The following is a 13,898-nucleotide window of genomic DNA, read 5'->3' as shown; positions in this document are numbered from 1 at the left end:
CTCTTTCCCCATTTCTTGTAAGCTCCCTTTTCCCAGCCCAGGAAGATGTCATTCTCCTAAAATCACAATAAATTACATTATTTAAAATACATTATAATCTCAATACTATAGCAGAACAGGACTAAAAATAATACACTGTTCAAAATAAAAGCAACCTAATTCTATCTACTAAAAACTACTTTTTGTGAAATTAAATATTAGTTTTATTACAGAAAATTTGCACTTGCTATTCAGAAAAGTACATGTATTTTTCATAGGACATGGAGGCTCCTCACACGACACTGCAGTATTTTCCAATTGCAAAGCATATGCATAAAGATAATTCTATGGTCAACTTACAGTTGGACATACAACTATAATTTACACAAAACATGTTAGAGAGTTTCACTGATGTCTGAAATAGTGAGAACAAAAAGCAAGTAGTTCAGAGTTAGGATCAAACTTAAATAAGCCAAAAGAAGAAAATGCATCGTTAGATCCCAAAGCCTTCAACTCAGTCTCACATGAGCATGATTATGACTAGAGATAGCAGTGCCTACCTGAAATGAAGCTGAACTAATTTCAGAAGAAAATTAGACACTGGAGGGAATAGCAGGGGTTGAGTTCCCACACATGTAGGAACATCTAATTAAGAGTAATACAATCAGAAAAGAATTCCATTGTATTATTAGTAATCATCTGAAGATATGTATCTGTTTTATAATCCTCTTCAGAACTTACAAATTTTATTATCAGACTTACTTACTCTTTGCTGTCTGTTCACATATATACATGTGATGTTCATGTTCATCTCAAATAAAATTTTGCCTACCAGGAAAATAATCTTTAACATTTTGAATGTATGCTGGTCTAAATCAACTTAATCAGAGAGATCCACAAACGTGATACTTTTCAAAATACATGTTTCAACCTTTTCAACAATTCTATCACTGCTTCTAATTAAATCCAGGCTAAGGCCTAGCTTAATTTAAAACAACTCCAAATTACCCACAACTCCAAAATAAAGTAAAAACAAGCTGGCAGTGAAGATATTTTTCTCTGTACAACTAAGTAAGATGGGGCAAAAAAGCAATCATCTTCAGAAGCAGCCACAGAAATGGCTGCCGTGTTTGATTTTACATTAACTGAGTGCTTCAGGGAAGAGTGGAGCAATTTGTTGAATGTATTTATTATTTAAGTCTTATTTGATCACCAAAACTGGAGAAATTTACTAGGTTCTGAGAGACCAAAAACTACCAGTCACTCTTGGTTTTCCTTATACTTATGCAAGATACCAGTAGTTCATCTAAAACAAGAAATTTTAACAGGCTACTGTTCTTAGAAGGACTAACAGAAAGACATAATAGAACAAATAACTTTCAGAAAATAAGTTCAATAGACAGTGCATAACTATGTCTTATTTTTTTAAAATAAAGTTATAAGTATTTCCCAAAATACTGGTTTATGTATTTCTGTATAAAAAATGAAGCTGTAGAGCACTCTAAGTCTTCCCAGTATTCACATGAAAATATACAAACTGATGAGACCCACCTACCCCTCACCAGGTTCTTAAGTTTGTCCTGCTCACCCACATAGCACGATTATGAATAAAAAAGAGTATATTCCTACTTGCCATGGATTACTCAAAAATGAAAATCCAGCACACCAGCAAATGTGCACTGGCTTAACTTCATTTATTCTACTTTTAGGTGGGACGTTCACTAAGGCAACATCTACACTAGGAGAAGTCACCAAACCACAATATAATAAAGTACCTTGTTTTATCTATGCCAACCAAGCTTTGCTTGGTACTGGTACCTTAAAGCAAACCTCTGCAAGAGTAGTTTTACTAGCCATGTACACTAGCAGTCTGTCAGCAGAGCAGTAAGGACTTACAAAAATTACAGAAATTGATAAAGCATTTCATCCAGTTCTCCACATAAATAATTTGAAAGATACCTCACTTCTGTCTGCAAACTTAGACACTTCAATTTTTAAAAATGTAATCCTTGCAACAAATGCCCAGTACTTTAAATGGAGTAAGGGAAGCTAAATGGAATTCTTTCTCAGGCACCCACCACACAAGCTCTGTGTATCACAGCCTCATCCCTCATTCCTGAGTAAGCACATTATTGGTGCAGTCGGGAACAACGCATCATCACAGAATCATAGAATGGTTTGGGGTTGAAGACCATCTAGTTTCAACTCCTCTGCATGGGCAGGGACACCTCCTGCTAGATAAGATAGCTCAAAGCCCCACCCAACCTGGTCTTGAACACTTCCAGGGTTGGGGCTTCCACAACTTGCCTGGGCAACTTGTTCCAGTGTCTCACCATGCTCACTGAAGAATTTCCTCCTAATGTCTAATCTTTATCTCCTCTCTTCCAGTTGTAATCCATTCTCCCTCATCCTCTCACTACAAGCCCTTGTAAAAAGTCCCTCCCCAGCTTTCCTGTAGCCTCTTCAGGCACTGCCAGGATGCTATAAGGTGTCCCCAGAGCCTTCTCTTCTTCAGGCTGAACAGCCCCAACTCTCTCAAACTGTCCTTGTAGGAGAGATGCTCCAGTCCTCAGATCATCTTTGTGGGCCTCCTCTGGACTTTCTTCAGGAGGTTCATGTTCTCTTTATGCTGGGGGCTCCAGAACTGGACACAGTTCTCCAGCTGGGGGTCTCATGAGAGCTAAGTAAGCTGCAGCAATTGAGGACAGAGCTCTGGCAGAATCCTTTCCTCCTTTCTACCTCTTTAGACAATACACAAAAAAATTGTTTCTGAACATCCAGTTTTCAGTCATACCTGCCTGCCAGTTCTTCAACTCCACTTTTAAATTTTATAGGGGAAAAAAAACCAAACTGTTGAGGTTTTATCTGTATTTTTTCATGGACAAACTCACTAATTTTTTAAATTCAGATATTATAGGATTAGCAAACACCATGGATTACAGCTATTCCACATTAAAATATTTTGAAGTTGAAAATCCTCCTGTAAACTACAATACTTATCAGCACTATATATGTATTTGATACAGCCTAAATTCGTGGAGGACCTCACATCTCCTGCACACAAATCAAGCACCACCACCAGAAACCACTAAAAACAAGGAAGAAAAAAAAAAATCCTTAAATATACTTGTATTATAATCTATCAGAGCCATATTCTATCTGAAGCAATGGCCTAAAAGAAAAAAAGAAAACAGCATTAGAGTGGCTGAGAAACAAAAAAATATCATAATCCCTAGAGAGAGAGTTTGTAAAACTTGAGGTGTGACACACAAACCAAGTGAAATCCTGCTTTCAGAATAAGTACATTTACTAAACAACAATCCAGTAGTATCAAATGGTTTTAATTCATCTATTGGTTATTTACTGCTTTTTCTGTCTGTCTCCAGTGGTCAGGAGTCTGTTAGCAGGTTTACTCCTTAGACTGGAAAATATTAAGTCCATGACAAACAGGAAAGAAAGCAGTCCAACAAAACATTCTGTATGCATGAGGGCAAGTAAACTAGTTACTTCACATGGAAAGAATCACTAAGAGCTTCTGTCCTCTTCAGCTACTAGATGCCCTCATTTACCTGTCTCCTAAAAGGACTAGAGATCATATAATAATGCTTGTTTAAATGCCAGTGCCCTACTCTAACTTTGAATTTTCACAGTTCTGCTCAGTGGTCACTGAACGTTTCACAATGGCAATGCCTCTCCAAACTTACAGATTTTAAATCTACATACATACAGGAAAAAAACTGAAATTTGGCTTATAAAATTCTATTATTTAAAACAGACTACCACTACACATTTTGTAAATTACAACCACCCAATATTAAATAAATATCAACAGGAAGCTGAGGCCATCAGGATATTGGAAAAATTCAAATTTGGATACCTAAACTGCTATTTAAACAACTGTTCTTCAGAGTCCTATTGTACCTACCTACTAGGTAACTACCTAATTTCATAATGGAGATTTTTAAATGCAAAGACACTGAAAGTGTAAAGTTTCATAATGAGAATAACTTAAGAACCATAAATGCAGCTAGAAGAAATACTGATGAAGTATCTCTATTCTTTATGCTAATGTTGCCGCAAAAAAATGCGGTATTTGGAGTGCTTAATTCAATCCTAAATTAACATACAGGTGCAAATTATAAGAAGGGATTTTTAAATTATTTCTCCTGCTCAACTACACAAAAGCAGCAATTACACCATTTTGCTCCACACAACCACGAAACCGGAGAAGCAAAAGAAAAGCAACTTTGGAAGTGATTCTTCTTATTTTCATTAGTTATAAAGATACTAGAAGAACAGTTGCTATCAGTAAGAGAACAAATGTAGCATGGTGTGGCAAGACTGAAAAATTATTTTCAAGTTCACAGTCTCCATAAACAGAAAATCAGTGTTAAAACATACTTCAATGTTGCAGGAACTACCCGTATTTCATAAAAGCTGGAGTCAAGTTCACTGATGCAGAAATACTAGATGACTCAAAGTCCCAGTTTCTATCTAGGTAAGTAAACAGGCTTAAATTTTGCCTTATCAGCAGAACACACCGGGAAGTAATTGGATTTAATTTTCTGATCCACAAACTCCCCAAACGGGGACATCAAATAAACAGAAAAACATGCTTTGTTTTTTGTTCTTTTCTTGAAGTAAGTTCAGGGAAACTGATTCCATAAGATTCTCCTTGCATTAATGCACTACAGATTGAATTTGACACACCAAGTTGATGAACAAATATAAAGCATATCAAGTTTTCAGATCATGTATTGAAAAGCCCTAATTATCTACATGGTCAACATTTCTATTTTGAACTATATATGAGAGATTTTACTAAGTTTAGAAAAATTCTGAATCACATAATTTTGAAGAACTCCTTTTCTTTGAGCATTTTAATTCCAGCAAACACCAGCTACTATTCACATGTATTACCAGCCTGGCATTAATTGATCTCATATGAGTTACTGCCAGCCAGCCAAAATGTGCAAGAATGTTGTAGTAACAAGTTCATACAAAAATATAAGAACCATTCAATGTCCTAATTTCTAAAATACAAAATTATCACACACACAGATTCTCTCACTTTAAGAATCCAACTCAAAGGATACCATCAAACCAAGTAACCCGAACATCCAGACAAGATCACCTAATGTGAAAAGAATTCCCAAAATTGTTAACATATGTCAAGCAGTCCTTCAAGCTGGAATAATACATGTTAACTATTTTTCCTTCTTCTAATTCTCAATTAATAGATTAAGAGGTATCTCCAAGGAAGGGGAAAAAATAACTCAGTTTTTTTAAAGGGGCAAACATTTGCTAAAGTCTCAATAGAATAGCTGATGAGTATTTTGCCATGAAGAGTTCGGACTTATATGTGTAATGAATGGCTGGCCACTTCCTGTCAAATGCAGTACACAAAAATTAAGATTCATCTGCTTGTTCAAAACTGAGGCATTAGCCTGCAGCCTCCTCTACCAAGCTGCAGGAGAAACCTTTCTTACAAAACTTTTTTAAAGATGTGCAAGTACAATTAAAATAGATAACAAAATTACTGGGCGGGCAAAAAGGACAAACAGAATGAACGCTCATATGGACAGAGTGAATGTCAAATGCATACACTGCTGTTCCTTAGAAAGAAGCTAAAAAAAGGAAAAGAAAGATCACCTAAAACAACTGTCGTACCAAAGTCATGGGTTGTACAAGCCATCAGAAACCCCAAAATGTCTTAACAAAATGACAGAATTTGCAGATCTTTATTCTTCCTATGAGCCAGAACAGTCTTAACTCAAACCAGCAGCATTCTCCAAAGGCACTCACAATTACTGATTATCAGTAGAGTCCACAAATTTCCCTGCTGAAGTCTACAAGGTCACTTCCAACCAGGATGATTCTATATCTTAAACTAGTGATGGCTATCAAGGTTTGTAGTGAATAAACAAAAACAAAGACTATATAATCTGACATAATAGAAACCCAGGTGGCTCCACAGTCCTCATCTCTTGAGGCAAGAGTTTTTACAGCACTGATGTTTAACTAAATCAAACGTTTGTGTAGACAGATATGAACCATCGCATAATTGCAAGAAAACTTTTCAAAACACTTACTCCCCATTATAATTAATAAGAAAGGTCTAATGGGCCAGTATAAACTCAGACATTTTCCAAAGCTGCATGAGACTGTGGCAAAGATATTAAGATAATACATATGCAATACAATTCAGAAGAAAACATGAGAACAGTGGCACAAGCTCAGCTCATATTCTCCAAAAGACATGCAACAAGAGGTTTGGCAGACAAACAGTAGGTAAGAGTGCTACACTAATCATTTTTCTGTCAAAAGATTATGCTACCACAGAATGAAGACCAGAAAACATTCTTTAACATTAAATAATTACTACAAAACCAGGTAATATTGGACAAAAAGTTACTCTTAGATTTATTCTGAAAAGCTGGAGAATCATCTAGCCACTGCAGTCGTCTCTTTCTCAACTGCTGTAACTGGAACATTACAATCCTAAGCAGTTGGGCTGTAACAGAACAGATAATTTATCAGATCACACAAGGCACTGCTAAAATTTCAAGGTCCTCAAGGATGGACAACTCTGCTATTTGTGGGCAGGGAAGAACTTTACCTATCAAAACCAATCAGAGTATAAAATCCTGTAAATGAAGTTACTGTCAATTATACATCTTGCTTATAATCCTAACCAATTGAAAGGGCAGTCTATGTGCTGTTCAGTAATAAGAAGTTACTCTAGGCTGAAACCAGCCAGAAGAAACATGATCACACCCACTCCCAAGAGTGAGAGAACATGTAAATGCTGCATCTGTTGAAATCCTATGTTTGTTGCGCAGGCAGAGAAGAAGAAATATTAGCAAGACTGTAGCTATAGACATAATTTTACTTGCATGTCTTACCTACATGGCAGATAAAAAAGCTAAGAACTCAAAAGAAACTGCTAAACACAATCCAGGAGGTTCCTAGAGTGCAAGGATGATAACTTCCTTTCCCAAGTAACTGAGGAACCAACGAGGAGAAGTGCTATGCTGGATCTTGCCTTCACCAACAAGGAAGGGCTGGTGAGGGATGTTAAGCTCAAGGGCAGCCTAGGTTGTAGTGACCATGAAATGGTGGATGTCAAGATCATTAGTGCAGCAAGGAGGGCTCACAGAAAGCTTACTACCCTTGACTTCAGAAGGGCAGATTTCAGCCTCTTCAGGGATCTCCTCAAGATAGTCAGTGCCTTGGGATAACATCCTGGAGGGTGGAGGGGCCCATGAAAGCTGGCTAATATTTAAGGATCACCTTCTCCAGGCCCAGGAGTGTTGCATCCCAGATAAGAGGAAGACAAGTAGAAACTCCAAGAGGCTGGCATAGAATCATAGAATCATAGAATCTTAGGGGCTGGAAGGGACCTCGAGAGATCATCTAGTCCACCCCCCCTGCCAGAGCAGGGTCACCTAGAGTACATCACACAGGAACTCATCCAGGTGGGTTTTGAATGTCTCCAGTGAGGGAGACTCCACAACCTCCCTGGGCAGTCTGTTCCAGTGCTCTGTCACTCTTACAGTAAAAAAATTTTTTCGGATATTCACCTTGAACTTCCTATGCTCCAATTTACACCCATTACCCCTTGTCCTATCACTGGTCATCACTGAGAAAAGCCTAACTCCGTCCCCCTGACACTCACCCCTTACATATTTGTAAACATTGATGAGGTCACCCCTCAGTCTCCTTTTCTCCAAGCTAAAGAGACCCAGCTCCCTCAGCCTTTCCTCATAAGGGAGATGTTCCACTCCCCTAATCATCTTCGTAGCTCTGCGCTGGACTCTTTCGAGCAGTTCCCTGTCCTTTTTGAACTGAGGGGCCCAGAACTGGACACAATACTCCAGATGTGGCCTCACCAATGCAGAATAGAGGGGGAGGAGAACCTCTCTTGACCTACTAACCACACCCTTTCTAATGCACCCCAGGATGCCATTGGCCTTCTTGGCCACAAGGGCACATTGCTGGCTCATGGTCATCCTCCTGTCTACCAGGACCCCCAGGTCTCTTTCACCTACACTACTCTCCAGCAGTTCAGCCCCCAACCTGTACTGGGACATGGTGTTGTTCTTCCCCAAATGTAAAACTCTGCACTTCCCCTTGTTGAATTTCATCATGTTTCTCCCCGCCCAACTCTCCAACCTATCTAAGTCTCTCTGAATGGCAGCACAGCCTTCTGGTGTGTCAGCCACTCCTCCCAGCTTAGTGTCATCAGCAAACTTGCTGAGGGTACATTCTATACCCTCATCCAGGTCGTTGATGAAGATGTTGAACAACACCGGTCCCAGTACCGACCCCTGTGGGACTCCACTAGTCACACACCTCCAACCAGATTCTGCCCCATTGACTACAACTCTCTGACTCCTTCCTTTCAACCAGTTCCTAATCCACCTCACTTCCTGATCACCAAACCCATACCTGATCAACTTTTCTACAAGGATGCTGTGGGAGACGGTGTCAAATGCTTTACTGAAATCAAGATAAACCACATCTACCGCTCTACCATCATCTATCCACCTAGTAATTTCCTCATAGAAGGCTATGAGGTTAGTCAAACATGATTTACCCTTGATAAAACCATGTTGACTGCTCTTGATGACCCCCATGTCCTTGATGTGCCTGGAGATAGTGCCAAGAACAAGTTGTTCCATCACCTTTCCAGGGATGGAGGTGAGGCTGACCGGTCTATAGTTACCCGGGTCCTCCTTCTTGCCCTTCTTGTAGACTGGAGTGACATTTGCTATCCTCCAGTCCTCAGGCACCTCACCTGTTGCCCATGACTTACTGAAGATGATGGAGAGTGGCCTAGCAATGACCTCCGCCAGCTCCCTCAGCACCCTTGGGTGCATTCCATCTGGACCCATTGATTTATGGATGTCCAGATTACTCAACTGATCCCTAACCCAATCCTCATCTACCATGTCAAACTCTTCCTCTATCTTGACTTCTTCTGGGGCTATATGAATCTGGGGCTCATAGGGAGACCCTGCAGGAGTGAAGACAGAGGCAAAGAAGGCATTCAGCACCTCTGCCTTCTTTATATCCTCTGTCACCAGGGCTCCCACCTCATTCCTCAATGGGCCAATATTGCCTCTATTGCTAGTTTTGCTAGCTATGTATTTGAAAAAGCCCTTTCTATTATCCTTAACCTGACTTGCAAGGTTAAGTTCCAAGGAGGCCTTAGCTTTCCTAATTGCCTCCCTACATCCTCTGACAACAGTCCTATATTCCTCCCACGTGACCAGCCCCTCCTTCCATGATCTGTAGATTTTCCTTTTCCACTTAAGTTTGCCCAGTAGTTCCTTCTTTAACCATGCAGGTCTCCTAGCACCCTTACTAGATTTCCTAACCATTGGGACGCTCTGATCCTGTGCTTGCAAGAAGTGGTCCTTGAATGTTGACCAGCTATCTTGAGCTCCTTTATCTTCTAGCACCCTGTCCCATGGGATTTCCCTTAATAGATGATTGAGGAGACCAAAGTTTGCCCTGTGGAAGTCCAGGGTTCTGGTCCTGCTGGGTATTTTGTTCCTTCCACACAGGATCCTGAACTCCACCATCTCATGATCACTGCAGCCAAGGCTGCCATTGACCACCACTGCTTCAACAAGGCCCTCCTTGCTGGTTAGTACAAGATCCAGCAGCGCTCCTCTTCTAGTCGGCTTGTCCACCATTTGCATTAAGAAGTTATCATCAATGCACTGGAGGAACCTCCTAGACTGTCACAGGATGATGTCACAGGCAGAAAGTCAGGATATGTACTTCTGGAAGTGCCTTATTAATCTGTACTAAGAGATTTAGTAAAGCATCACACCACCATTGAAACAAAGCAGCTTGGCCCATGTCATCCAAAGGCATGGATGAGTAAGCAGCTCCTAGAAAAGCTTAAATTGAAAAAGGAAGCATACAGGGGGTGGAAGCTAGGGCAGGTATCCTGGGAGGATTACAGAGAGGTTGTCTGAGCAGCTAGGGATCAGGTTAGGAAAGCCAAATTCCTGCTACAATTAAATCTTGCCAGGGATGTTAAGAACAGTAAGAGAAGCTCCTTTAGGTATGTTGGGGAGAAAAGGACAACAAAGGAGAGTGTAGGCCCTCTCCTGAAGGGAACGGGTGTGGTAGCAACACAGGATTTTGAGAAGGCTGAGATCCTCCATTACTTCGTTGCTTCAGTCTTCTCTGGCAAGTGCTCCAGCCTCAACACAATGGCTGCAACAGGTGAAAGCAGGGACTGGGAGAGTTAATTACCCCCTGCTGTAGGAGTAGAGCAGGTTTGTGACTATCTAAAGAACTTAAAGGTGCATAAATCTATGGGACCTGATGGGATTCACCCACAGGTCCTGAAGGAGCTGGCAGATGCAACTGCTAAGACTCTGTCCATCAGATTTGAAAGGTCATGGCAGTCTGGTGAGGTTCCCAGTCATTGGAAAAAAGGTAACATGGACCCTATTTTTAAAAAGGGGGGAAAGAAAGACCCAGGGAACTATAGGCTGGTCAGTCTCTCTGTGCCCAGCAAGATCATGGAACAGATCATCCTGGAAAGTCTAAAGCACATGGAAAATAAAGAGGTGGTTGGTGACAGACAACATGGTTTCACTAAGGGCAAGTCATGCCTGACCAATCTGGTGGCCTTCTACAACAAGGCTACAGAGATGGTGGATAGCGGCAGAGCAACTGATGTCCTCTACCTGGATTTGTGCAAGTCATTTGACATTGTCCCACATGACATCCTGGTCTCCAAACTGACAAGACATGGATTTGACAGATGGATCAATCAGTGGATAAGAGATTGACTGGATGGCCACACCCAGAGAGTTGTGGTCAATGGCTCAATGTCCAAATGAAGACAGGTGACAAGTGGTGTCCCTCAGGGGTCAGTATTGGAACCAGTGCTGTTTGACATCTTTGTTGGAGACAGTGAGATTGAGTGTATCAGCACAACCCCAGGCACAAATACAAGCTGGGGGAAGAATGGCTGGAGAGCAGTCCTGAGGAAAAGGACTTGGGGGTGGTACTAGGTGAGAAGCTCAACATGAGCCACCAGTGTGTGTTGGAGCCCAGACAACAACTGCATCCTGGGCTGCATCAAAAGAAGTGTGGCCAGCAGGGCCGAGGAGATGATTCTGCCCCTCTACTCTGCTCCAATGCGGTCACACCTGGAGTACTGTGTACAGTCCTGGTGCCCTCAGCACAGGAAAGATATGGACCTGTTGCAGAGGGTCCAGAGAAGGGCCACCAAGATGATCAAAGGCCTGGAGCAGCTCTGCTATGAAGACAGGCTGAGAGAGTTGGGGCTGTTCAGCCTAGAGAAGAGAAGGCTCCAGGAAGACCTTATACCAGCTTCCAGTACTTGAAAGGGCCCTACTGAGGAGGGGCTTTTAATCAGTAAAGATAGTGATAGGACAAGGAGTAATGGTTTTAAACTGAGAGTGGGGAGATTTAGGTTCGATATTAGGAAGAAATTCTTCACTATAAGGGTGGTGAGGAACTGGAATGGCTTGCCCAGGAAGGCTGATGATGCCCCATCCCTGGAGGTTTTTAAGACCAGGTTGGACGAATTTTTGTGCAACCTGATCTAGTGATAAGGTTCCCTGCTCATGGCAGGGAGGTTGGAACTTGATGGTCTTTAAGAACCCTTCCAACCTTAATGATTCTATGATTCTACTCTACAAAGCACACTAAGGAAGTATCTCAGCTAGCCCCAGAATCTGAAACAGTATAATCTAGACAAAGATGGCTGCAAATAAATCCTCACTCTTATGAGAACTAACTAGACTGGTACTTGAGCTTATATCTCTGCTTTGCATTATGCAAGCCTTTGTTATAATACATTATTAGTCAAAATTTAACAATACAGAAGCGATTCTGTTGTTCTGTTTACGTGACTGTGAGATATACATCATAACTAAGCAATAGATGATATTTAGAAAGCAATAAAAAAGTAACAGAGTACTGTTTTAGAAGATAGCTCTGATTACTCAAAGCAGAAGCTAATGATAACATTTTAACTTTATTACACAGATGTGCCCACTTCAATAGGATAGTACATAAGATAGGCACCACAAACCTTAGTCCAATTTCCTGAAACAGACACTTCACACATTGGAAGAGTCACATTTGCAAAGAAACCAGCATTTCAACATGATCACTCACGCTGATACAAAGGCAGAAGACAGTCTGAAAGAAAAATTTCTCAGATAACCACAGGCCTTGAGAACAAATACTTTTCTTTTGCATGAACATAGCAGCTGAAGTTTGACTACCTGAAGCCTGTATGGTTTGCACAGATACAACGGCCCCAAAAGCCTACCATGGAACTTCAATCTTGGCCTCCACAATTCCTATTCCCAAAATGGAATAAAAATATATAAATGATACTCTAGCTTACCCATATCTAACAGTCACCAGGACAGATGATTATCCAATAATTAGCAAATCACATGCCAATTAAAAACTAGTAAATGTAAAAAAAAGTAATTAGTCCCCCAGAGACGCTGCACCAGTTTGAACTTGAGTTGCACTGGTCAAAACTGTTACGTGAGTTTTGTCTAGAAGCTCTTGTACAGACAGCACTTGCAAAGGAACCCAACTGAAACAACTTCAGCACCTGCAAAACAACAATAGGAGCAGCTGTTCCTCACAAGTGCAACTACAGGTGTTTTCATAGGACAAAGCCCATCATGCTTTGATGGGGCAATCACAAGTCTGCTCTGAGATTGCAAGCAAGATTCCCTACCCAGCTGCACACACAGTTCAGAGAGGATACCTGAGTTTTCTGAGGCCCATGCTGTTACAGTAAAGCCATTTCAGTCATCTTCCACTGCTTAACTGAAGAGGAACCCACATCCCCCCAACTTGTTTCACCAACTTAATAGTGTAAACAAAACTTATTTTCCAGAGTTTAAATATGACAGTTATACAGTCCCCAGCTAGTCACTCCTGAAAGGAGGGGAGGAACAGCCAAGTTTTCCTCTGTGAACTTTTCAAATCAGTTGTCTGAACTTTTACACAAGTTAAACTATTTCTTATTAATAAATAAACTTTATGGGCATATTAACTTGAGGATATGGTACTGTTTCCTAAAAATGATAAATCTGCTCTTTCCTCAGTTTCCATGTTTATGTATGAGAAAAAGAGGGGTTTATTCCCAACCTTGCAAACTTGTACACATTTGAATACTCTTAGGAACTTGAAATTACATTAAGAGTACAAGCAAAAGTCCTGACCTCATAGTTCCCTTGCCTACCTATTCTCTTCTACGTACACAAATTTTCACAACTTGAATTTTATATACTTAGTTTGGGTAATGATTAAAAAACTAAGGTCAGGACATTTAAAAATTGTTTCCACAGGAATACTGCACAGCTTAATAAGCAGTAACACAAATACAAACTAAACTTCAGGAAATTTACTTGGACATGTTGCTTTTGGACTTTGAAACAATGACACATGTGCAGCAGTTACACAGCATTACTCTAACTGAACTATACCCTGAATATTTCAATGCACTAAAAAAACCCAAACCCCTGGATTTGACTTACAGTTATTTCTTAGGGATGATAAAAGAGCAGTTTCAATTATACTAGAACCTGCACTGTCACCTTTTATTACATGGGCAGACCAGCCAGATTAACATTTAATTCAGGTTTATTGTAGTACAAAAGACCAAATTCTCATTCTCCACCTATCTTTATGTTATGGATGAGGTTTTCACTTCAAGCAACAAAAAACCATTATCCTCTCCCTAAAAGAAACATGTGAAAAACTAAATATCCATTACTAGAACATGAATCTAAACATCCAGTCCCTCTACTGGGTTAACACGGGATGGCAGGAGAACAACCACCTTACGATCAATTGCATCTTAGAGATGCCTCGCAAATGCTGTCAGC

The 13,898-nt window shown here is 40.5% G+C and overlaps 1 protein-coding gene across 1 annotated transcript in view; it reads right to left on the bottom strand.

The window, feature by feature from the left end:
• The window catches only part of KIAA0232 (KIAA0232 ortholog), a 50,262-nt gene that overhangs the window by 30,540 nt on the left and 5,824 nt on the right, over window positions 1-13,898 (bottom strand). Inside the window, 1 exon segment of the mRNA XM_010003118.1 lies at window positions 7-56. Within this exon segment, the coding sequence (XP_010001420.1) occupies window positions 7-56 (50 nt within the window).

This window comes from Chaetura pelagica, unplaced genomic scaffold (genome assembly GCF_000747805.2).
Source record: "Chaetura pelagica isolate M959 unplaced genomic scaffold, ChaPel_1.0 scaffold147, whole genome shotgun sequence".
In the NCBI taxonomy this organism is placed as follows: Eukaryota; Metazoa; Chordata; class Aves; order Apodiformes; family Apodidae; genus Chaetura; species Chaetura pelagica.
Note: the sequence above shows the minus strand (reverse complement) of the source record. Positions and strands in the feature narration are given on the sequence as shown.